Below are 23616 nucleotides of genomic sequence, written 5' to 3' on the forward strand. Positions count from 1 at the left end.
TATTGAACACTTGTGATTCCGAATGCAAATGGCACTCTTTATACATGAACAGGACTAAATTCACTGGATAAATTATTCACAACAGATAATTCAACCTGCTCTCGTGGGAGAATGTAATGAATGTCTGATGATGTTTAAAAAAAAAAAAGCCACAACTAATTTTTCCAACCAGTGAAGTCAATGGCAAAACCTTTTACTGACTGGCCAGGTTTGTCTAGTTTGGAGAAAAGGAGACTAAGAAGTGACCTCATTGCTCTCCACAGCTTTCTGAGAAGGGGAAGTGGAGAGGAAGTGTTGAGATCTTCTTCTTGGTATCCAGTGACAGGGTGCGTGGGAATGATTCAAAGCTTTGCCAGGAGAGGTTCAGACTTTAGAGGAAGGAGTTTTTATCAAAAGGGTGGTCAAACAGGTGAACAGGCTTCCTAGAGAGGTGGTAGATGCTGTCAGTGAAGAGGCACTTGGACAATGCCCCTAATAACATGCTTTAACTTTTGGTCAGCCCTGAAGTGGTCAGACAGTTGGACTAGATGATTGTTAGAGGTCACTTCCAACTGTTTTGCTCTATTCTATTCTATTCTATTCTATTCTATTCTATTCTATTCTATTCTATTCTCCATTCCATTCCATTCCATTCCATTCCATTCCATTCCATTCCGACTCTGTTTGCACCTGAGACAGATTTGCAGCTAATGAGGATTAACAAATTTTGTGATCAGGGTGACACCAGCTGCCCTTGGACTACTGGCCATCATCCCTGGCAATTCACCATGGGCATGATTTGGGTGCCATGACTGTGCAGTGGATACAGGGTCTGGGAAAAGGTTTGCGTAGGGGCTGCCACCGCCCTTCCCCTCCAGGGGGGCAGGGGAGGCGAATGGGGTGAGGGCTGGGCTGTGCCCCAGCTTGTACCACTGCTCTCCGCTGGCCGTCGGCAGTGGGGACATGCGGCCTCGGGGCACTGGGGAGAAACAGGGACACAGGGATGGCGGGAGTCAGCCTGGTGAGGTGGGAGATGGGGAAGTAAGGGAGGGGGGTGAACTTGGCATCCTTTGCCTCTGGCCCCGGGGGTATTTACGTCCAGGTTCCGTCTGGGTGTCCCATGTTCCCACCCGTCTGTTCCTGCCGTGTGGTGCACTGATACCTGCAGGCTGTCACCACCCGCAGCCCCACCGGCCCCTTTTCCTCTCGGCGCTGCGGGTGCTTCGCTGCGCCGCAGAAGCGCACGGCCTCAGCCACGCAACGCCCGCGGTCCGGGGCGCGGAGCGACTGTGCCGGGAGGACACAGCGGCGATGCAAAACGCTCTCATAAATAAAAGCTGAGCCCTGCGCGGCACCTTCCCAGGGTACCCGCGAGCCTGGCCGTGCGAGGGAGAGGCAGCGGGAGGCAGTGGGCAGGGGCCGCGTTATGTAAGGCCCGCGGGGCGGGCGTGGCGGGGGCGCTGCCGGCGGTGCTGCGGCGGCGCAGGTCGGCTCGGCTCGGCTCGGCTCGGCTCGGAGCGGGCGGCGGCGGCCGTCTGGACCGGGCCCGCGGCGGCGGAGGGAAAGCGGCTTATCCCCCTCCCTCCCTCCCTCCTCCCTGTTGCCATGGAGACGGGCGGGCGGCGGCGGCGGCGGCGGCGGGGCTGTCAGTGAGGGATCGCACCGCGCTCCGCGGCGGAGGGGAAGCCGCGGCGGCGGCGGCAGCGGCAGACATGGACTCGCACTGCGACTGTGCCGAGCCCCCGGCCACCGAGCAGCCGTCGGGGAGGATTAACAAAACCGCCTTCAAGCTATTCAGGAGGAGGAAGTCCGGGGGCACCATGCCGAGCATCTTCGGGGTGCGCAGCAGAGGCGGGGAGGGGAAGGGCGCCGGCAAGCCGGGGATGGTGCGGAGCCGGACGCACGACGGCTTGGCCGACGCCGTGCTGGAGAGCAGCAAGAAGGAGGAACCGGTCGGCGGCGACCCACAGGGTCGGGAGGCGCAGGAGCGACCGGCCGGCAGCCTCGGCGGCCCCGCCAGCCTCGGCGGCCCCGCCGGCCCCGCCGGCAGCGCGGTGGCCAAGTCGCACAGCTTCTTCTCGCTGCTGAGGAAGAACGGCAGGCAGGCGGAGGGCGCGGAGCCCCGCGCTGGCGGCAGACAAAAGAAGGGGCTGAAGGGGATCTTCAGCAGCATGCGGTGGCACAAAAAGGACAAAACCGGCAAGGACGAGAGGGGGGAAACCTCGGACATCCCGTCCGGCCTTATCATGCCGGGGTCCCTGACCGCCAGCCTGGAGTGCATCAAGGAGGAGACGCCGAAACCTTTGTCTGAGACCCCGAACGGCGCGGGAGACGCGGGACCGGAGCCGCCGCGGGAGAAGCGCAGCGGCGAGGCGCCCGCCGAGGCTGAGGAGCCCGAAGCAGGCGGCGGGGAGCCCCGGGCCAGCAGCCCCCCGCACCGGGAGGAGCCGGCCCCCGCCGCCGCCGTGCGACGACTCGAGGAGCTCAGCCGCGAGCGACCGGAGCCAGGCGCCGTAGAGGTTGGGACTGCGAAGGATGCGGCGATAACAGGTGAAATTCCAATAACGACTATCCCCCCTGTTGAACCTCACTGTGATAGCGGTCAAGAGACGGCAGCCGCCCCTGACCCTTCCTCTGTTGATCCACCCTCAGAGCAGTCGATTGATCGTATTTGTTTGATGTTTGCTGACGTGACTTCACTGAAAAGCTTTGACTCTCTTACAGGCTGCGGAGATATTATTGCGGACCACGAGGAGGATGTGGGCGGCGGGAGTGGCGTCTGCGAGAAGAGCACCCCCGTGGCCAGCAAGCTGGGTGCCGCCAAGAAGCACCCCACCATGGTGGCCTACCAAGGAGGAGGGGAGGAGATGGCCAGCCCGGACCAGGTGGATGACACCTGCCTGCAGGAGTTCTGGGATATGCTGTCACAGAAAGACGAGACTCAGACAGAAAGAGGAGGAAGTGGAGGAGGGACAAAGAAGCCCGAGGAGTTGAAGGAAAACCGAGGTACCGAAGGGGCCCAGAATAGGGTGGTGGTGAAGCGTGGTGACCTCCACCAGATTGCCATACACGTCAACCACAAAGAGGAGCAGAAGGGGAGAGAGAAGGAGCAACACGAAGGCATCCCAAACAGTGACGAGGGCTACTGGGATTCCACCACCCCTGGTCCCGAGGAAGATGGTTCCACAAGCATCCAGAAGGAAACCATTCCCAGGGACAGCTACAGTGGGGATGCTCTCTACGACCTCTATGCCGAGCCGGATGAGAACCCACCAGTGGGGCCTACGAACGAAGAAGTCACCAGCGTGCCACGCTCCAAGCCCGTGTCGCCGATAACAACCACGAGCTCACTGAAAACACCCTCAAGCACAGCGAAGGACTCCAAGATACCCATCAGCATTAAACACCTCTCCTCGCATCCCCCCAGCCATGGAGCAGACGCCAGTAACAGCCATCACGTGGCACACCATCACCTGGCCAAGAGCGAGATGCACAGAACAAAAATCCCTGTCTCTAAAGTACTGGTACGCCGGGTCAGTAACAGGGGCGTAGCAGGGACAACAGTGAAAGCTGCCACGTACCAGGACAGTGCCAAAAAGTAGTTGAGTAAGAGGTGGAGACAAAGACAGACAACGAGGTCAATATGTGAAAGTCTGCATACGGGACCACAGATAATGAATTAGTTTTGCGTCACCTGAAGAAAGGCACCTAAAAGGCTTCCTTCACTGTACTCCGTGGGCCTGCACTTCTGAATCTCTTCTTACTGGACTGTTTGGCTGAATATAAAAAGTCGACTTCTTTTTGAGCACTTTTTTTTTACATTTGTATCTTTTTTCTGCAACACTAAACTCTGGGGAGGTTAATTTTTACACACCTTTCTGGATGTAGGACTTGGATTATGAGCCTAAATGACCATCCTTCCTCATGCAAAGCAGTATCATGAGTTCTTCAAAGGAACAAAGTTACAAAAAGGAGCAACATGAGAGGTTCTTCAATACACTTATCTTTTAATCATTTCTGGGGGAGGAGTGAAGGGTGGGTGCCTGGCTCTGAAAATGATGTTTGCTCTACGAGATGTTGGAAAAAAATGCCAAGCAAAAAACAACCAACCTAACAGGTATTTTACCTGCTGTAGGAACGAGAGCACTGCTCAGCAGCAGACCTGATTGACTTGTGTGCAGGAGCTAACTAAGGAGTTAGGTGGACTTGTCTAACAGGAAAACATATTTTTGTTTGTCTGTCTCTCTGGTTGGTCTTGATCTGGTCTAATGTAAATGGGTAACAGACACACCTGACATAGATTCAGATGTTTACATCAATACTTGTCAGATAATGCATACAATCAGGTTCAGGGAAACATTTTACTAAATGCCAATATATACACACTGTCCACATTTATACAATAACTTTCGCCATGTGTAAATATATACATGTTTTAGCAGATTTACTCAATGCTACAGATTTTTTATGGAAAAAAAAAGTCACCCGTCCTTATTATCTAGAGTTTAAGCAAAAGTTAGTTTTTATAGGTAGATAATTTTACAGTTCTAAAATGATAGAACTTTGTGTAAGTACCTTAAATTAGAGCAAAACTCTGGTTTGTATGGGCTCATGCATCCCCAGATAAGTAAGTCTGAAGTGCTGATTTTATCCTAGTGGCACATTCCATGGCTCAGAGCTGAGGTTCTGACAGCACTGCCACTGCAAACCTCTATTTTCAGGGGTTTAGACACAGTTGCTCTGGGCTTAAACCTTACAGAGAAGGAACCCAGCAAAGAAATGTGTTTTTTAAGTATTATTTTTTAAAATATATAAAATTAGTTTTTGACTATTTAAAGAAAGTTTGGGTTCTTGTTGCTTTTTATTTTCATTCTTAATAATGTCAGAATAATTTTACTTTAAGAGAGAGAAAGAAAATATGGTAAGCTAGTGGTGCATAAAATGGTCTGATGAGCTTGTATCTTATGAGAAATGTATTAATGGCCAGGACATTTTTAAATAGTGGCTACTGTACATGGGCATTGGCAACATTTTAAAGAAATTTAATAGGGTTTTAATGTGCCTGAGGACATATTTTTATGATACACTGAAAAAGCTCCAAAATTCACTGAAGTTTAAAGGTAAATGTTATGTATTTACAAAATATTTTGATATACATATTTAATCATCAGACCACATTTAATATAAAATATATGCTCCAGTGTATCTAAAAAATAATATACATTTTAAAAATATACATGTCTATATTATGCAGAGAATCCTAAATTCACATCACTGAAGCTAATGGGTCTGATCTTACATAGCAGTTGGTTTTATTGTCTCTAAAATCAAAAGAAAAAAAGGAAAATAAATATACAGAATATGCATTTGAAGGATATTAAGGTTATAGGCAAACCATAAAAAGCCAGGATATACCATAATAAGAATTGTATATATGTATATGTGTGGTTCATGGTTCACTGGGGAAATGACCTTAGAGTCACAAAGGTAAAATTGGCGTCTAGTCCTGAAATTGCTGCAGGATTTAATACCGAGTTGCAACACGCCAGTGAAAGTGTTAGTTTTTCCTGACCAGTCCCTGTTTTCATGGTTTGAGAAAGAACCTTAATACACTTCAAGGAAGATTATTTTATATGCTTTCTTTCTTATGTGTATGTGTGTGGTTTCCTATATGCCTCCCCACACGGTCGTGTTGTACATATGCATGTGTAGTCACACGCACCTCCTCCCAGGGTATGTGCACCATGCTCATGTGAGCACAGCCATGCGTGCCCGCTCCCACGCACAGGCTCAGGGGATCTGTCTCCAAACATGCTGGCGATGGTTTCCTTCGCCTGAGAAAGGGATTTGCATTTGGCCTGACTCTGCTTGTGCATTTTAGAAAGTTAAAGCTGAAATACCCTCAAAAGGATGTATGTACAGAACATGGAATATTATCCTGCTCCTCAGCCCTAAATCTAACATTCCTTTTTCTGTTCTTTTGTTTTTGCTCGACTGTAAGGGACACATCTTTCCTTGCATGACAACTCTGCAGAAAAATCCTAGTTCCCCATTTTGTTCTAAGGACAAATTGTGCTGAAAGATTCTATAGGGTACTGGAAGTTGAGAGGGAGGGAGGATGTGGGGGTAGTACCATAAAAATTGGAAGCAGTGAGTACAGGTAGTAGGAGTGGTGCATCTTTAAAACCACTAGGAGATACCAGCTGTCGTCTGTACAGGACTTGTGTGTGGCAAATTATTCATCATATATGTTTTTTGTTTGCGTTGTGGCATGTCTGTATTGAGAAACCAATATGACACTAGACTAACTCCCTCTCACGTAACCATTAACACGAACCATCATTAAAATGCTTTGTCTTCCCTTCATTTTTCTCTCTCTCCTTTGTTTTCTGCCATGTTTTTCCTCCATCCTCTGCATGCTGGTGGGTGGCTTCCCCCACGGTGCTAACCCCTGGAGCGAGGAGCCCTGGGCTGGCAGTCGAGCGTGGGCGGGAGGGCGGCTGCCCTGCCTGCCGATGCCAGGTGCTCCCCAGTCGCTCTCTCAAGCTTTCTATTGCATACCCAGTGTAAGTACATTTTGCAAATCTCTTGGTGGTTTGTTTGGCTGCTTGCTATGTACATATTTTAAGGACAATCATATCCTTAAAAGGAAAACAGGAAAGTAGCTGGTAGTAGAGCGTCAGTATTTTGAATCATTGTGGCATACTGACGTTGATTCAGGGTAATGGTTATGTGAGAGTAAAGACAAAATTCAATGTTCAAATTAACTTTGTATTTATAAAATTCACTTTTGTCTTTAAACCATCTATGTTCTTTATTTCAAAAGGTAATAGAAAATCTAATATTTACTAGGGCTTTCAATTTTCACACAAATGTATTTATATAACTCCACACAATGCCTAAAACAATCATGGGAAGGAGGTTCAAAGGCTTTCTTTAGACCTGTATTTAATTCCTGAAAGATCCCCGTAAAATACTGTGAGATGCCTAAGAACAAACAGTTAATGGCTTCCTGGATTTAAAGGCTGAGACAAAAAGAGGCAATAGTCCTGAGGCATTCTGTTGTGGCTTGCATTCTTATTTATGTTACCCTGTTCAAGCATATATTTTTCTTGGCTTTGGTAGGAATTGAGGTAGAAATGGTGTTCTGAGTCCCAAAGATCACATTCCCAATGCTGTCGTTGTTTTGATTTTCTTAATACTTTTTAAAATTTGTTTTATTTGTTATTTGGTGGTCTGAATGATGCTTTGTGATTAACAGCTGTATGCCGTTCATAAAAGATTTTATAGATCAGGACTCAGTATTTAGTTATGTGTACTCTTTGCACTTTCAGGTCCCTACTGGTAAATTTTATATATTCTTAGAGTTTTTCTATATATTGCGTAGTGTTTTATAGCTAGCTACAGTGATTTCAGTGGTATACATTCCCGTCCTTTATATCAGCACAGAAGATTTCCCTTCGGTAGCATGAAATGATGTTTTTGTGGACTTCTTTTGTCATGATAGGAGCTAAGTTTCTGTACTATATGTGTGGCCTGCAACAGACATAAAAGGTCTTATTTTCCATGTAGTGCATATGCATTTTGCTCTTGCCAGTAATAGGACTCAACTACATATAATAGATTTCAGAAGAAATTCTATGACTAAAATAAGAAAAATCTATGTTCAGTCTTATTCCATCAATCACCAGCATTTTCTTCATCCACTGTGAATATTCTCACTACCGTCATTCAGGGTAGTAGAGGACTGAATTTTAAAAATTACATGCATAGATGTACACTATGAAATTAATTCACTGATTATTTTTTAATGACTCTTACTAAATTATTTATCTAAGCTAAGTGAATATTGCACCAAAGTCTTAAAACATCTGATACAGATGGCATTTTCAGTAAGATGCTACGAGTGCAGATGAGCCAAATTAACAGGCTTTGCTTAGCAAAGCAAAACCTTGTTGTTTCTTAAATTTTTAGTACTGACTGAGCTTGCAGATCAAAGGGAGCCATTGATTCTGCGGCATGGCCATGCACCGAGGTTTTTCTTTCCCTGCTCTAATGGACTGCTTTCCGAAAAGGCTTTTGAGCAAGATAATGGTACAAAAGAGACAGATCACAGTAACAATAGCCACTTACAAGACAGATGGTTATCCAACAGCCACAACGGGGGACTCTAGGCAAGGTGGCCTGAAAATGTGTTTTCATAGCTAGTGATATGAAAGGCTGAGGCTTCTGTCATGGAAAAACAAATTGACACCAACTCAAAGACACTGCAGAAATGCGTCTTGGCAAAGTTTACACTTGACAGCTTCTGCAAGGTTTGGTTTTGTGGTTTATTTTGGCTTTTCCTTTTTTTTCACCCCTTTGTTTATGCTCCCATTAAAATGACATAACCCCACGTGTCCAAGCAGAACTGCACAACAATTGACTCTTCTGAGATTCAGTGCTGAAAATACACTGTCAGCTGTCTTCAGCGGCCTGGGACTGGTTCCTGCTGAACATCCCTCCCTTCCACTGAGGGATGGGAGGGATGGGATGACAGGATTCTCTTGTCATGAGTCCACGTGCTGTTTACTGTGAGCAGGAGGTATCTCAATCTGTCTTGCTGTTTGTGTTCAGGGGACAGTTTATTTTTAATTTGACTCACAGAATTTTTTTAGCTCATTAGTTCACATCTTGTCTTCCTTGTGAGCATCTCAGCTAGGAACAGTCAGCACTGAGTTGGTGTTTCCTACGTCCATTTCATGTAGAGAGAAATGGAAGAACTTGTCATATGCAAAGGAATAATAGCTATACCTACTTGAGCCACATCGTGTGGGTCTTTATTCCTGCAAAAGCAGGTTGTTAAAGCTCTTCTTGCCTTAGAAGACTTCTCCATCCAAAACAGTGAATACTATTGCCTAGGACCCTTTTTTTCTTTTTTCCTTCTATATCTCTCTTTCCCTTTCAGCCATACTGCAGTTGCTTGGGAAACTGAGATTTTTGATCTAGCCTTCCAGCACTAGAAAAGAGGAGCTGCTGTCAGTGTGTTCTTCAGGAGATCTTTGCTTCTACTTCTTGGTCTTGAAAAAAAATTAAATTCCCCTCAGAATAAGCTGCAAAAATATTTAAAATGGAGATCTCTGCTGTGTGATGTCATACACATGGGTGAGGATGTTGAGTGATATTTTGCACAGCATGGAATGCATCCCTCCACTTTCCTGTTGTGGACAATTTAGCAAATCTGTCAGGGAAGCATGTCACTCTTGTAGGAAAGCCCAGGAGCTGTTTGTTATGGAGTCTGTGCCCAGATTTTCTTTATCTTTGATAAGAACTGCTTTCCTTTTTCCTTTCTGTACATACTTAAATAAATAGAGCCAAAGTTGTAGTGGAGAGAGGAAAAGGTTATGTACCTCATAGGGTAAGGAGATTCAACTGCTAGTCTGAAAGGCTTCTTGTAGCAATGGCTAAAAGAAGAAGATTGCTTTATCTACTTTGACATCAGCTCCAAGCAATGGTCTGCAATAAAAGCTAAACCAGCTATGGCCACAAAGTTAGAAAATGGGCATTTGCCAACATGACAATCTCATTCCAAGGTCCAGTTCTGCTGTGGCAGAGCTTCCACTGAGAACTGGCAAAGCTTCCAGTAAGAACTGGCAAAGGTCCTTAATCTCTTATCTTAAGGAAATAGGAAGTGTTTCTTAAATAAGTCTTCCTTTTTTCCCCCAAATATTAGCATTATTCAGGTGTTTGTGCAGTCTTTTATATTACTGTGGTAGTGTTTTCACTGATCTGAATGCAAAACATGTCTGTCCATTGTTTTTCAATCTTAACAAGCTGCACTCCTGCACATAATTCCAGTGCTCAGCATGTTTAAATTACAGCTAACACAATCACTGGCTTCCTTAATTTAACTCTTGATGGCAAGAACAGGACCAGATCCTTTCCACAGTTCTAAACCTCCTGCTTATTTTGTTATTGATTGTGGTTTTGATATGGTAACTAATGAAGCCTCCCTTTAACTATTTCACAGCCACATTTTTAATATATATATTGTTAGGGGGACCAGTATGTAGGGACTGAATGGCAAGATCTTTAACAGACTTTTATTATTTTGGATGATGTTGCATCAAAACAGTTGCTAAATCGGTATTGGGTTGTTTCCGTGGGCTTTTTGCAGATGCATTGGGAGCTTTGAACATAATGTGCTCATAGAAGAAAATTGGCTAAATCTGCTTTGAATTAAGCCTGTTCTTGAAATATTGGTTAATGGCAGCAGACAGGAAGGTGTGTCCTAACTCACCTGCACCCTGTGGACTGGGGGAGCAAGGCACCTCCAGTTACTGGGAGCATTTGCTGTCTGACCCTGCCATGTGGTCCCAGCAGAGAGGTGCATGCTGTCACCATGTGGAGGTGTCAGCCCAGCTGGACAACAACAGGAAAAGCCAGGGTGGTGGTACTGTGCTGGAGTGGGAGGGTTGATAGAGTGTCTGTGAGATGGAATGAAAGCAAGGGCTGAACTTCTTGTCCTTGTGGAAAAAGAGATTTATACATATGCCTGTAAAATCTGTGTCCTTTTTTTCTTGCATTGGTGCTTGGATTGCTGTGTTACACTGGGTTAGGAGCTGGTGTGATTCTGCTTGTGCTGAAGCCAGTGCTCCTGCCAGTGGACTACAGTATGACTGCTTTCATCAACACCTGAGCAGTGCCCAGTGTTTTAGTTTCTACAGACAGTTTCAGCACAGAAATGTCCACAAATCCTCTGTAGCCCAGCACTGATTCATGGCATCTCACTGCTCTTCCATCCTCATTTTTCCAGGAAGATGTGAAGACCCAAGCCCTAGGCAGGGTGGGGAGCTCTGGCTGCACCCTTGCAGCCCAAGGACAAGTGGGGAGGGAGTGTGGCACACACAGTGCAGCAGCACTATCAAGTACTAGGCACGTGGCTTGATAAAAGCAACATTATCCTGCTTTTCGAAAGAGAGAGCAAGACTAAAGTTGTTCCTTTTTTTTTTTTTTTTAATTAAAGTAAATCCTCTGCCATGGGTGAAATTGTAACAGTTAGACAATGTCTTATTCCACCAGTATTCTCTCTGAAATCAGTGGATCTGTTAGCGGTGTCAGTTGTTATTAAGGTTGAGTGAAAATTCCGTAATTTGATCCCATCTGAATTTTCCTTGCTCTGTTAGTAGAATCTGCCTCAGAAAAGTTCTAGTGTTGAACCTTGTGGTCCTGTTGAAATGGGGGATGAGGTATGAATGTGGTTGGTGGAAAATACAGATTTGATAAATCCAGTGTTTTATGACTTCAGTCTTTAATGACAGCCCAGTTCTGCTTAAACATCATAGTATGCATGAGGAAATGGTAGCAGGGACTGCTCCACACTGCATGAGACAAACCAATGCTCTTGGTGTTTCCTACGTGCTGAAAGGGATGTATGTGTCCTGATAGAAGTCACTTAGCCTGTTTCTATAAGACGTGTTATAGCTGACAGATCACTGTTAATTACAATTTTCCCTCCTATTTTGTGTCAGCCACCCCCAATAAGGTAGCATATGACCTATTCAAGGTAATGAGTGAGTAAAGCCAGAACTCTCCTCTCCTCTTATCTAAAAGGTTTGGTAATAATCTGGCTAGTCTGCGTGCACCAACTTTTTCTTAGTGAAAGCTCACAACATTCCGGGGGGGGGTGTTTTTATAACAGAGACTGTTAGACACACTCTGCTCCTTTCCACTTCTACAAACTTTGATGAGTATGTGTCTCCTCGAATCACTGTATTCTTAATGTATTTACAACTTAACTGATAGCAATAGATGTCTTTCTTCCCTGGCAGTTCACAAGGATATACTAATCAGTGTTTATTATATTTTTAATTCTGTAAATATTTATTTTGGTACTCTGTGTATTTATTGGCACTGATTCTGGTGTTTGCTTATGTGTCATTGTAAATGTTGATGGTTTCAATAGTCTTGCTTCTAATGAATGTAAGGAACTCAGACTAACTGCACTTTTCTTCCATTCAAAAATCTTAACAGTGAAAAATATTCCCACTGTCATGTGTTATAATGAATACAGTTAATAAAACCAGTTGTCACTTTTCACTGATGAATGTGAAGGTTACTTTTTGATGTTTGAGCTAGAGATGGAGCCAATCTATTCAGTGCACTGGAAAATCTAGGCTTTTGAAAGCAAGACATTAGGAAATTATGTCACCAAAATACCATAAAAGAGAATATTTGGGCTCACGTGCACTTTGATTTTTATATAGACATGCCTTTAGCAATTCTACTAATAACATCATAGAATAACTAGACTAAATTTGTTACTTAAAGGGGGGCTTTCAGAAATGAGAGCTTTGGTCTTCTGGTCTTCCATTTCATCAGCATGTAGTTTTTGTTTGGTTTTGGTTTTTCTTTCCCTTTAAACAACTTAGACAATGAAATGGACTGAGCTTCGTTCTGTTTTTTAAATCGGTTTTGTTTCCTGCTTCTCCCAGTTGGGAAGCCAGCAGGGAAGCTGGTTCTCTTGACACAAATTGACTTTGGAGTTGCAGTTTTGGTGTGACAGCCAGAAAACGCAGTCTGCTGTAAGCTACATTTCCCACCTTTAAAACTGGAACTTCATTGCTATAACTATGAAATGACATTTATTAGAACCTCTGTTTTGCAACTCTCTCTAAATTTCTTGCATTTAGAAAACACGTGAAGTATTCGCATCGGTCACGTTTTAATCCTTAAGTTTATTTACTTTGCTTAGCTAAGTAGCACTGCCTTGCTAAGTGTTCTCCCACGGAAGATACTGAACCTGCCAGAGTAAGTACTGGAATAAAATCTCCTCAATAGTTTTCAGGCAATAACAAAACAAAAGGTATGAAAAGCTCATTAATGCTAGTAAGGAGCAGGACATGGTGACACAGTGTAAATTGATCCTATGTTCACAAAAGCGTAACTCCTCTTTCCAGTAGCTGGAATGAGGCTGAAGAAAGGTTTTTTCCCAGTGATTTAATGCACAAGCAGTTTTACATTCAGGCTTTCTCAGCCTGTGTCCCATATTGGATGTTCATGTTGTTTATCCTATGCATCTGAAAGCAGAGGAGTTATAGTTTAAATTTTCTGCCACAGAAGATTGCCTAGTGATTACTTGTGTCCAAGTATAGCTGCTGGGATTCTGGGGGCAGAGGGGTTTCAGTGAAGTGCAGGGTAGATGTACAACAGCTTATGAATCTTGATAATTGTAGATGTGTGATGCAGCTGTCACCACCTTCCACAAAATTAGATGACAGTAACCTGACACATCCACTGTGACAGAAAAAAGTTGAAAAATCTCCTGAAACCAGACTTAGCCCAAATATTCCCTTTGAAATCAAGATGAAGTTTCTAATATTGAGCTAAAAGTTCCTCCCTAATTCAAACCAAAATCAGTCATTCCTTATGGTACATCTCTATGACTTTCATGGCCACCTTACTGAAAAGTGTTTGCAATGGAAGTGATGACTTGGAAATCTTTCTGGGACCCATTCATTGAAGATGAATGATGCATCCAAAATCTATCAAGCAACAAAGAGAAGATAATATTCTTGACTCCAAATAATTGGTAAGGAGTGTCGGCAAGTCTAATGGACCAGTCAGCTGACCATCAGTGAGTACTAGCCTCATTTTAAACCCTTTCCCTTGAATCATGGTATTTTTCCCTTTCAAAGTGATTGTACAGGAGTTGTTTACTAGAAGCTCACATTGAGCAGCCGCTTGCTCCTACCTACCACATTGCACATCTGCTTCCAATTAAAACCATTCCACAGTGCCCTGAGGGGGATGGGAAAGAGGCTCAAAGGTTCTTCAAAGGGTTATTTCAGCAGCCATGGGTGCTGCTATGGCAGCTGAGGACCAAGAACCTGCTTCATCTCTAATGACACGTCACTCTTTTTGCTCTGCAAAGACCCTTAGCACTTGGATCATGTATTCACTTAGATCTTGGGAGCAGGAAGTCTCCTGTTCTGACTAATGAAGGAGACTTGTCCTTGAACAATATGTATATTTTTACCAGCTTAAGACAAATGCAAAGAGTCACTTAAGTACAACTCCCCACAGCTACTCCAAAGACTAACAAATGACCCATGCTGACGCTGTGTCCTTCTGCAAAGTACCTTCACAAAGTGGCTCTGTGCAGCACTCCTGTGTGAGCTCCAGTGAGAGGTGACCTGGAGCCAAGGGTTGCCATCAGAGAGGGGAGAGAGGGCTTGTGCCTTCTGACAAAGCACCGTCCTGAATCAGGGAGGTCCGAGTCCCTTTTCCACTGCTTCCTTTCTCAACTTACAGAAGGCTGCAGATGCCACATTTTAAAGTTGTATCCACAAAATCAGCTGCACCTAACTGTGGTCTTGCTCAAAACTTGTGGTCTGAGGTTTTATGATAAAATTTTGCTATCACTTAAGCTCTTGCACCAGGCAGGCTCAAAAGCATCACATGGCTGGATCTGCTCTCCCATGTGTTGTGGTGGGACTCACAGACAGGCCCTTCCTCTGGCCTCATCAGCCTTCTCTGTTGGTGTCACTTGAAACTCACAAGTCCCTTGGACAGAGAAGAGACTTGAGTAAAGATCCTCTGAGTAAAGGTCTTGAATGAGCAGAGGTTGACCGGGTAGAATCATGGAGGTGGTGGGAGAGGTTGAGACAGTAAAACCTGGGGCAGCCAGAAGCCTTGAGGGCAGCAGTGTCCTCTTTTGCTTCACAGGGAGATGGTTGCCTCCAGGGCACCTATGTGGCTCAACGCGCTTCAAGAACATATTCAGCTGTAGGCTACCACAGCGTGGGAACAAATGGTGCTGAGCTCCTTGCATGGAGCTGGGAACATGTGGGGTGACATGACATGCAGAATGCAAAGGAAACAAAAATCCTATGACAAAACACTATTTTAAGGACAGAATTTATGCTTAATCTGTATGTCATGTAAAGCAAATCTATTCCATTCCTACCCAGCTCCATTTGTTCACCTATAAAGATGAATTTTGCAACAAAATACGTTTGAATAAATAAAGACAAATGTGTCCTAGTAAATATGAGTAATGTAAAACCTCCTTTTGATTATGGCTGTGAGGATACTGACCACAATCTAAAGTGGACATGAAAAAATAATCTGTTCTCCTAAAGTAATATGGAGGATCAGAAAAATGTTGAAAACAACAATCAGCAGGATTGTTCTGAGTATTTCTTAAGGAAAAATAGAGAGAGAAAAGAATTTAGCTAGTCTGGGTCTGTCTTTACAATTGAGATATATTGCATCTATATCTGTCTTTCTGTGACTTTCTACCTTTCATGTTCTGCACTAATAGGTTTTGTTTACTGATGGATAATAAGTCATACAAAAATGAAATACTTTAGTGAAGAAATCACTCCTGCTACTTTTTTGCTTATAGATGTCTTTTTCCCCCCTGTTAACTAATTAAGTTTTTGATCCTCCCAATTAGACCATATCCAGTCATTGTCACGCCAGATTTAGTTTCTGATTATGGAGCTGCTGCGTCTGAACAGCTTAATTCAAATCAGTAAGAAATACTCCTATGCAGCAACTGCAGAAATGGTGCTTGCATCCTTTGCAGAGCTGCCTATTGCTGCTTTCTCAGGGGCTTAAAATATTTATGTCTATCAGCACTACATGCTGTTGAATTTGCCTGTATTTTTTTCCTAGAGTCTGATAGAAAACACCATAAATCCGCATTTTTATGGAAAAACAGTTGGACCAGATTACACAGTCAAGTTAACTTGTCTATGCCAGATCTCAATTCTTTCTCAGGATGTAACATGTATTCAGACCGATTTAAAATAAATGACTGCTTCAGAAAGCAAAACAGACATCAGAGCACAAGCACAAAGCAAATGTCAGCCCCTGGCTCCAAAACGACCAGGGTCCTAAATCCGAGCTATGAAACCTTACATTTCTGCCTCAGCGCAGCCAAACACACAGCACTATTTATAGCACAGCCTTTTACTACCCTTCTGGTAGAATAGGCTTCATCGGAGGATTTACATGACTAACCAAAAGCAAAAGCCTTTTGTCCTTCATTTCCATAAGAGAAGGCCAGTGTTAAGCTGGTGTTCATTGGGCTGAATTACAGAAAATATCAGTTACTAGAAAACCAGTTACTAATTCAAAGGCATCTGTTACCATGGCATAGGCCTTCTCTTCCCTCTCCATGTCCCAGATTTAGCACCAATGATGGGAGCTTAGCGAAAGCTCAAAAAGAACGGGTTCTTACCTCTGAAAAAAAAATGCATAGTCGAGGAAGACAACATGTGTTCATGGCAACTAAGGAATAAAGGGTTAAGACCTAGGAGATGGCTCTGAACCAGTAAGCAGCACAAAAGACTCTTATTAGCAAATCAAGAGCCCAATGTGCTTTTATTTCCCCCTTTGTATCTTCAGTTAAATCCTTTGGGCCACAAAGTTACTGCTCCTGCCAAGGACAACAATCAGCAGAGGTGATTATTTTAGATTCTGCTACATACCCTGAAGTGAAAATGAAAACCAACCTTCCTTTCACCATCCCATCTGATTTCCAGGGCAGGCCAGGCCCATCAGCAAGTCCTCATCCTTTCATCTTGCAGTGCCAGCTGCAAGCACCCAGGCTCTCCCCTGAGATGCCACTTTCTCACAGATGCCTGCCTCTTCCTGCCTTCCAGATGGCAGTGGGATTCTTAACAAGCTCCCCAATTTCTCTCTCCCCCTTGGGATTTCATTTCAATGTTGTCACATCTGTTTTTCTCCAGTTGGATTATGTGCAGGAGCATGACTTACAACGCTTCCTCAAGAGGTTACAAACCTGCAGCTCCTGTGGCCATGTCAGACCTCCCTGCTGCAGAAATGTTCCCATGCAGTGAGGATCACAAATGCTCTGCTATGGCTCAGCTGCTGAGCAGAGGTAAGGACCACTTTGTTGAGGTTTGTAGGCTGCTTGTTATCCTTATCTTATTCTGCATCACTGAATTTACTCTTTCCTCCCTAGGGCTTCTCTGTAGGGCTTCTCGAGGCTCCCCGATGCTGTTACAGAGCTGTTTAACACAGCTCATGAAGGAGAATGGCTGCAGAACAGGGCAGAGATTGGAGTGATTGGCTGTGATATCCTTTTGCAGATGTCTTCTGTGACCTTGAGTGCAAAAGTACACCCCTTTGCTTTTTCCAACTTTTAAGTGGGATTGTGAGCCTTCTAGAGGAAAGGTTTCAGGTGGCCAAATTCTTCAAATTTTACCCCACTGCCTGCGAAGCAATTTGAGATGTGAGTAGGGGCATGCTGCAACAGCATCACTCTCATTCTTCCTATCTTGCCCAGACTGACCAGGTGCAGATGTGGCCATAACCTGAATGATTAAATGGGAGGGGAAAACCTTCTCTCCTGTTTTTTTTTTCCTGTTTGTGGTTTTTTTTTTGCATGGGGTGGCAGTGGTAAATACCCAGGGGGAGGATTTGGATACTAGGACCACTGTTATTTAATATCTTCTTTAATGACATAGATGAATGGATTGAATTCACCCTCAGCAAATTGCAGCTGGCACCAAGCTGGTGGTTTTGTTGACAGACCTGAAGGACAGGGTGCCATCCAGAGGGACCTGGACAAGTTTGAGAAGTGGGCCCATGGGAAGCTCATGATGTTTAGCAAGACCAAGTACAAGGTGCTGCACCTTGGCTGGGGCAACCTTTGATATCAATATTGGCTGGGGGAAGAACAGATCGAAAGCAGCCCTGCCAAGAAAGACTTTGGGGTGCTGGTGGGTGAGAGGTTGGACATGAGCTGGCAGTGTGTGCTTGCAGCCCAGAAAATCCAGTGTATCCTGGGCTGCATCAAAAGCAGCACTGTCAGCAGGTCGAGGGAGGGGATTCTGCTCCTCTACTCCACTCTGGTGAGACCCCACCTGGAATACTGCATCCACATCTGGGGTCCCCAGCACAGGAAGGACATCGACCTACTGCAGTGAGTCAAGAGGAGGGCCACCAAGCTGATTAGAGAGATGGAGCACCTCTCCTATGAGAAAGCCTAAGAGAAGTGAGTTTGTTCTGCCTGGAAAGGTGAAGGCTTTGGAGTGACCTAATTTTGGCCTTCTAGTACCTAAAGGAAGCTTACAAGAAAGATGGAGAGACTATTTACAAGAGCTGTCTGCGTAGTGACAGGACAACAGAGAATGGCTTCAAACTGAAAAAGAGTGGGTTTAGATTACATATTAGGAAGAAATTCTTTACTGTGAGAGTGGTGAGACACTGGAACAGGTTGCCCAAAGAAGCTATGGATGCCCCATCCCTGGAAGTGTTCAAGGCCAGATTGGATGGAACTCTGAGCAACCTAATCTAGTGAAAGATATCTCCTGCATTTACAAAAGGTAACATAAAATTTTTTTAAGGGACATTGGTCTGGGGTCAGAAGGGACTGGGGATGATGCTAAAAGGACACAGCTTTCCTCCTGTGCTGGGCAGAGCTGGCTGGATTGTGTCACTGTGGCTTTCACCTTCCCTTCCTGCCTAGGAGGCAGTAGGAGTGAAATGTTATGAAATAGAAGTACTGGGAAACCTAATTCAGGCAACATTTGTTTCCAAATCACATGGTGCTTCATGCTCTCATAGTTTTTAATTGGCTCCTGTCTGGGTGTATTCTCTGGGTTTCGAGGGTCGATGTTGGGTGCTGCCACAGCCAGGGCATTGAGCAGCCACCTCCAGCAGCATCTCAGTGGGGAAAGCTGCTGCCTTAGCTCTCCAGTAAACTGCCCTGTGCCAAGGTCTGCTCATTAGATGTTATATCCCATGAGAAACATATTAGTTAATTTTACAAGGTTTTGCTGTGGACTCTATTTCAGTGACTGGTTTTTATCCCAGAGCAGTGTCCTGAGGGCTCCTCAGCCCAGTCTGTATCTGCCTGGGTGTGGCCCCTGCCTCAGCAAACCCCCTCCTCTTGGGTCTCCTTGGGCTATCCTTTACAGAGCCATAGAATCACCGAAGAGTTTGAGTGGGAAGCGTCTCTGGAGGTCATCTGGTCCAACTCCCCTGCTCAAATGGGGCCACCTAAAGCTAGTTGCCCAGGACCATGTCCAGATGGCTTTTGAGGAGGGAGACTTCCCTAGGCAACCTGTTCCAGTGCTCAGTCACCTACACAGTTAAAAGTGTTTCCTGACATTCAGAGGAAACCTCCTGTGTTTCAGTTTGTGCCCTTTGCCTCTGGTCCTGTTGCTGGAAACCACTGAGAAAAGCCTGGTTCTGTCCTCCCTTCAGGTATGTTGATGAGATCCCCTAAGCCACCCCTTCTCCTACCTGAACAAGAGAGATATTTTCTGGAAGAAGTGTCAACAGGCCACTGCGCTGTCAGAGCCACATTTGAGAAACGTGCTGGGGTCAGGACCATCCTTCCGCAGTCCCACACCATGCTTTGCCTCACAACAGGCAAGCATGGGTGCCTGCCTGGAGCCCAGTGAACCTGAAGAACTTTTAGGACTATGTGCTGTCCCAACACGGTAAGAAGGAACACACAAGCCCTCATGCTATGTGTGATGGCTTCGGGCTGAGAGATCATGGAGGGGTCTTGTGAGGACTGAAGAGATTTCTTTGTAAGCAGTAGCACCAGCTTGTACTGGTGCATAATGGTCTGAACAACCTCCATGCAACTCCCTGCAGTGGGTACAGTGAAGTCGTCACTGCTGGCAGTGCATGTGAACACTGCTGCTTTTTTCCAAGTCCCAACTCACTCTTCTTTTTCCTTTCAGATACTCCCATGAAGAGATGTTTCCTGTACGGAAGGTGAGGCACCAGCCCAGCCAGCCCTAGACTGTGAGGTGCAAATGATTTAAGACGTCTTTGTACTCTGCTATAGTCCCCCAGTGGGATGAGAACCTCTCCAGGTTGTTTGTTGGACCAAAGCCCCACAGTGCCGATAGACCAGACAGAAGGCATGGGCATCTGGAGAAACCAAGTCCACCCTGAGGAAATGTGTTCAGGTGGAAAAGGTACTTGCAGGACCAAAGGATGCCCAAGTGTTAGTCCTGTTTCTCCCATTCATTTGCTGCCTGCTTTTGTGTGAACCAACCCACCTACTCGCTAGGCATTTGCACAGTGCAAATGTCATCTGTTGGAATATCTTCTGCTCCAGATGTCCAAGCATGGTGCAGGAGGGAAGCCCAGTTTGTGGCTACTGTTTCTGTCTAAACTTGTGCTAGCTCCAGGGACCATTCTCCTCCATGACTCAAAGGTTCGATGCAAATTAGCTCCATGATACTCTTCATGAGGAGAGCTCCTTCAGCAACATGGATCATAACTTCCCACCTCTTGCCTTCCTCTGCTGCAGCTATGATCAGCCCTTCCTGTGTGATTTGAACAGCACACTTCCACTCTTCCTACCAGCACACTTTCTACCACCTGCAGAAGGGCTTGTGTGCTGCCCAGGCACTCTGGGTCTCAGGCTCTGACCCTGCTCTCAGTGATGCCAGATCAGAGCTGCGTAAGTTATTTAGGCTGGGAGAGGATCAGATTTTGGCAGAGGGTTGTTGAACCCTTCATGTGCTAGAAAAGCTACAGTGCTTACAAGGCACAACTTCAACTTCTGTACAATTTATAATTTCCTTTAATTTCTTAAAGCGCTCTAATTTTTACACCGTTGTGAAAGGATCTTTGTTTACAATGATTGCAGAGGGTAATATTTCCAGCATGGGTAACCATGGCAATGAATAATTCTATTCTTAGGAACCGTGCCAGCTGCACTAATGCCTTATAGTAGCACTCAAGGAGTTTGCTAATGAATTCTTGTTTATTGTAGGAGGACATTTTCCTGGGTCCACACGTTAGCCTGTAGTTTCTTAAAAGCACATTCTTTATCGGTAATACATGGAGGTGAAAAAAACCAAACCAAAACAAGCAAAGCTCAGTTACACAGTTCCTCTTGCACATAAGGTTTTCCTGTTTGTTTGGTTTTTTTTCTTGAAAACTGTATTATGATACATTTTTCAAGGAAATTAATGATTTGTTTTTAGTACCACCTTCTACAATAAGGATGAGCTTAGAATACTCTAGAGCAGCTGTTTCTTAAACAAAAAGACACCATCCTGTAAACTGATCTAGTCAAAGATATGCAGGTTTTATCGTTAGAGGAAGGACTTCAAGTATTTTAAAATATTAATTTTATACCTAATTTTATTTGAGTAAAGAATAACTTTATACTAAACTACTTCTAAAAATAAGTATTACAGTTTGGAGTTGAATTGATTCAACACCAAAGCATTGAAATCGATTAATATATTGTTCTTATGTATGTATGAACATGATTATTATCTTTGTAAAAAAAGTACATAAAATAAGTAAAGTATTTATTTTTGCATGTTTCATGATTTAAAAGCAATTTAAATTATTTTAACAATAAATGTTCCAAATACAATACCTTTTTACCTTAATAATTTAGGATATGTTCAGTGGAAACCCTTAAGGAATAGCTAAACTACAGTTCCTGTCATTCCATGAACCATGGGCTCAGAGTACAAAAGCAACTGGGGCAATAAAACATCCTCTCCTGTTTTCAGAAAAACATTGACAACAATCCAAAGTCTCTTACCCAAGATAAAAATCCTTAGGAAAGATTTATGGAGCAATTGTTGAATTGGCCAAAGTTGCTTGAAATGGTTGTAGCTTGAGGGTTTCTAGAAAACCATTTCTTAGCCTTGTGCCTTTGATCAGAGATGGTGAGTGTGTCCAAACAAACAGCACAGCACAAGCCTTCAGGTTTTTTCATGTCACAAAGCGGATTGATCTCTTTTCTGTGGTTAGCGATTTGGTGCCCTAATTAGTGGGCTCTGTTTTCACCAGTCTCTAAGTGACCTACATCTGCTCACAACCAGCTGTCGAGTGGCTCATGCGGTGCCCAGCCTCTCTCCACAGGGCTCCTCTTCATCACCATTCCTGCTCTGCTCTCCAGAAAAGATCTTCTGCCCATGTCCCCTAAGACAAAGCAAGATCCAACAGCTAGAGTTTCCCAACAAGGTCAGCGTGGATTGACTTAAGAAAAATTCCTCCAAATTATGGTTCTGCTTGGCCTGGGATAGCTCGGTTCTTCTGTGGCTCAGTAACACCCCCAACTCTTTAGCATTTTAAAAACTGGGTCAGTTCTGACATGAAAACAGCCTGGAAAAGCCTTAGTAATTTTCCACCAAACTGACACAACTCAATGGCTGATTTTTTCTTCCCCAGTTTCTTTTTCCAGCTAAGATAATTCCCTGGGCTTAACTTTAATAATCAAGTTGCTTGTTTTTTTCTCTGCCCCCTTAGACTGCAAATACTCATTGTGGGGAAATCTACAGCTCAGTTGTTTTTCTCCCTCCATTTCGTCCCAGTGTGGATAGACAGAGGACTGGTCCTCCCAGCCTGGTCGCCTCCATCCGAGCAGGGTGCTTCCCTGGCTCCACTTGGCACGGCAGCAGTTTGGCTCCTGGGCAGCCGAGCCCAGCCTGAACACACGTGCCAGGACAAGGGCACTGCAAATGGATATGATACCTGCTGATTGGTAGGTTTCCTACTGTATGTATGGAGCCATGCTCTCTCCTCTCCCTGCTTTCACTGGAAGCTTAGAGGAGATCTTCCAATGGGATGGTGGCACAGGAATAGTTTGTGTGCTTCTGTGAGCTGACCTGATGAACCCTGATAGACCCGATGGCAAACTTGATGAACCCTGCAGAAATTGCCTAAAAGAGAACTGGTGGCTGACCTTGAGCAGCCGACCTTATCTAAACTCTGAGCTACCCAGTGGTTGTTGCTATTTTCATGGGTGCCCCAGATAGCAGCCTGAAGGCGGAAATGCTCTATTTCTGGGTTTTGTTTTTAAATTTTTTATTAAAAGATGTACTGACAAAGAAAGCACTACAGAAAGGGAGAAGCAAAAAATGGGGGGGGTGGCGGGGAGAGAGAAAGTCACTTCATAGAGCTTTTCCAGACAGCTGGCAGATATCCAAGCCCAGGCTCCTTCTCAGAGGTGTAAGTCCAGTGTGCACTTCTTAAGGTCTGTGGAGTTACCCCTGGTTTACACTGATGTGTGAGCAGTCCTGGCTGGCAGAGCTGTAGCAGTAGTGCAGGACAAATGATGAGGGAACAGGGAGGCTGCAGCAGGATTAGAAAATAAGGCTGTCCTGGAAGGGGAGATTTAAACAAATTCCTGCTGGGTTAAGGAGCTTGTGACGGGACCAGCATTTTGCATGATGCCGTGGCTGTTCCTCCCAAGCAAGCTGAACTGGGATCCTGATTTTCATTTGCTGTGGGCAACAGACCATGCAGAAATCCTCTCTCCTTTTCAGACATGTTAATGCAGTGCCCAAAAAGCTCTGATGAGGGGTTTCCCACCACAGAGGGTTAAAGTGCTGTAGTTTCTGAGGCAGTCCTGTGTTCATCCTTTCTTTGGGCTGCAGTGGTGCTCATTAGAAGCAATTAATCTCCGGTGCTGTGCTCTCCTGTCAGCTCGTACCGCTGTCATGGGCCAACTCATCCGTGAGGAAGCAGCTGGGCATCCCATACTGACCACCATCTCTCATGTCTCGCTTTGCTTTCACCCCTCACAGGTGGTTTGGGTAAATATGTGCATGGACATAATACAGTCACAGTTATAAGCCCCACAATCAAGGGGAAACCTGGACAGCTTCTGCTGCTGCTGCAAATTAA

The 23616-nt window shown here is 44.9% G+C and overlaps 2 protein-coding genes across 2 annotated transcripts; one reads left to right on the forward strand and one right to left on the reverse strand.

Annotated features, from left to right (window-relative positions):
* Positions 1 to 209: 209 nt before the first annotated feature.
* LOC108505502 (translation initiation factor IF-2-like) lies at positions 210 to 1693 on the reverse strand. Its single transcript, XM_017831572.1, has 3 exons — positions 1597 to 1693; positions 1076 to 1514; positions 210 to 422 (listed from the first exon to the last, which is right to left on the reverse strand). Exons 1-3 carry the CDS (start codon positions 1691 to 1693, stop codon positions 371 to 373), a joined length of 588 nt encoding a protein of 195 aa, XP_017687061.1. The 3' UTR covers positions 210 to 370.
* On the forward strand, positions 1627 to 12061 carry AMER2 (APC membrane recruitment protein 2). Its single transcript, XM_017831602.1, has 2 exons — positions 1627 to 2529; positions 2704 to 12061. The coding sequence occupies exons 1-2, from the start codon at positions 1692 to 1694 to the stop codon at positions 3579 to 3581; spliced, it is 1716 nt and encodes a 571-aa protein (XP_017687091.1). The 5' UTR covers positions 1627 to 1691; the 3' UTR covers positions 3582 to 12061.
* The last annotated feature ends 11555 nt before the right edge of the window (positions 12062 to 23616 follow it).

This window comes from Lepidothrix coronata, unplaced genomic scaffold (genome assembly GCF_001604755.1).
Source record: "Lepidothrix coronata isolate B3197 unplaced genomic scaffold, Lepidothrix_coronata-1.0 Scaffold193, whole genome shotgun sequence".
Classification (NCBI taxonomy): Eukaryota; Metazoa; Chordata; class Aves; order Passeriformes; family Pipridae; genus Lepidothrix; species Lepidothrix coronata.

Excerpts from the sequence above, each read along its gene's own strand:
- AMER2 (XM_017831602.1), top strand. The coding sequence starts at position 1,692 with ATGGACTCGCACTGCGACTGTGCCGAGCCCCCGGCCACCGAGCAGCCG. Across the intron at positions 2,530-2,703 it reads GAAGGATGCGGCGATAACAG|GCTGCGGAGATATTATTGCG; the intron begins GTGAAATTCCAA and ends ACTCTCTTACAG.
- LOC108505502 (XM_017831572.1), bottom strand. The coding sequence starts at position 1,693 with ATGTCTGCCGCTGCCGCCGCCGCCGCGGCTTCCCCTCCGCCGCGGAGC. Across the intron at positions 1,515-1,596 it reads CGCCGCCGCCGCCGCCGCCC|ACGGCCGCCGCCGCCCGCTC; the intron begins GCCCGTCTCCAT and ends GGCCCGGTCCAG. Across the intron at positions 423-1,075 it reads CACCCAGACGGAACCTGGAC|GAAGCCTGTTCACCTGTTTG; the intron begins GTAAATACCCCC and ends CCACCTCTCTAG.